Source organism: Anneissia japonica, unplaced genomic scaffold (genome assembly GCF_011630105.1).
Source record: "Anneissia japonica isolate Jap-2015-1 unplaced genomic scaffold, ASM1163010v1 scaffold304005_len1229_cov395_single, whole genome shotgun sequence".
NCBI classification, from domain to species: domain Eukaryota; kingdom Metazoa; phylum Echinodermata; class Crinoidea; order Comatulida; family Comatulidae; genus Anneissia; species Anneissia japonica.
In genome coordinates, this window is record NW_022758120.1 from 1 (window position 1) to 1229 (window position 1229).

Here is a 1229-nt window from a genome sequence, read left to right on the forward strand (position 1 = left end):
TTCTATTTGATAAATAATTTTGGAACCAATTATATGATACACCACAGAATCCATAATTCTGCAGGACACCTGTTGTTACTGGGAATGGGTCTGAGATATTCCCATCCACCATGACAATACTACTTGAATTGTTGTAGAGTACTTGGATGGCCTTAACCACGGTTTCTGGAATGCCATAATGACGCAGTACTGCAAACATAACTGTCCTGTTGATGGAGTGGAAGGCTTTCTTAAAGTCTACAAAGGTGACTATCAGAGGCAGTTGGTATTCCTTAAAACTTTCCATGATCCTCCTTAATATGTGAGTTTGCTGCGCACAGCTACAACCAGATCTGAAACCGGCTTGGTTGTTCCTTAGCACAGGATCAATATGTGGTCTAAGACGGTTGATCAGGATTTTGTTGTAGACTTTTGCTGCAATAGACATTAGTGAGATGCCCCGGTAATTTGACATAAGGGAGAGTCGCCTTTCTTTAATAGAGGAATGATGACATTGATGACCCATTGTAGTGGAGGTGAGAGTGTAGTGTATACTTCCTTCCAGAAAGCATGAATAATGTCGATTATGCAATCACCTCATCCCTGCAGTGTTTCAGCAGTAACATCACAGTCCAATGCAGCTGCCTTATGGATTTTCATGGCTGCTATGGCTTCGGCTGTCTCTTCACGAGTAGGGGAATCCGTGATGATAGGAAGGTCCTCAATAGCTGGTGCTGGCAATTCTAGTGAGTCCAATTCACTATCATTGTTAAGAAGGGAACTAAAATAATTTTCCACTCCTTGAGCAAATCCTGACTACTAGCTAAAGCTGTATCATCTCTCTTTTTCACTTTCGGATTTTGCCTTGATTGCTTCCCAGAAAGGTTATGAATTATCTTCCAGGTGGTGTTGTAATTACCCGTCTCATCAGCTAACTTCAGATCCTCTGTCTGTTTGCTTAGTGCAGCCGCTTTGTCTTCTTTGTAAGATTCGTTCAGCTTGGTGTTCCTCCATCTTTCCCTACAGTGACAGGATTTGGAAATGCTGTATTTTCGCTTGGCCTCATCTCTTTCTGTTTTTAATCTGACGGTAGTGTCTGAAACCCAGCTTGGCAATCCGCATGGTTCACGTTTGCTGAACACTTCCTCTGCCACCTCTCGGAATGTGTTTTCAAAGATGTCATACTTGTCGGAGATATTTGATGTACCATTCATGTCCGAAGCTTGAAAACAGTTGGACAATTCCAACTG

General features: G+C 42.2%; 1 protein-coding gene across 1 annotated transcript; it reads right to left on the reverse strand.

Annotated features, from left to right (window-relative positions):
- Positions 1-40: 40 nt before the first annotated feature.
- Positions 41-427, reverse strand: LOC117125175 (the record flags this gene model as incomplete). The annotated part of the gene is made up of 1 exon (XM_033271587.1): positions 41-427. A coding segment is annotated over exon 1 (387 nt), but the record flags the coding sequence as incomplete, so codon positions are not given.
- Between the last annotated feature and the right edge of the window lie 802 nt (positions 428-1229).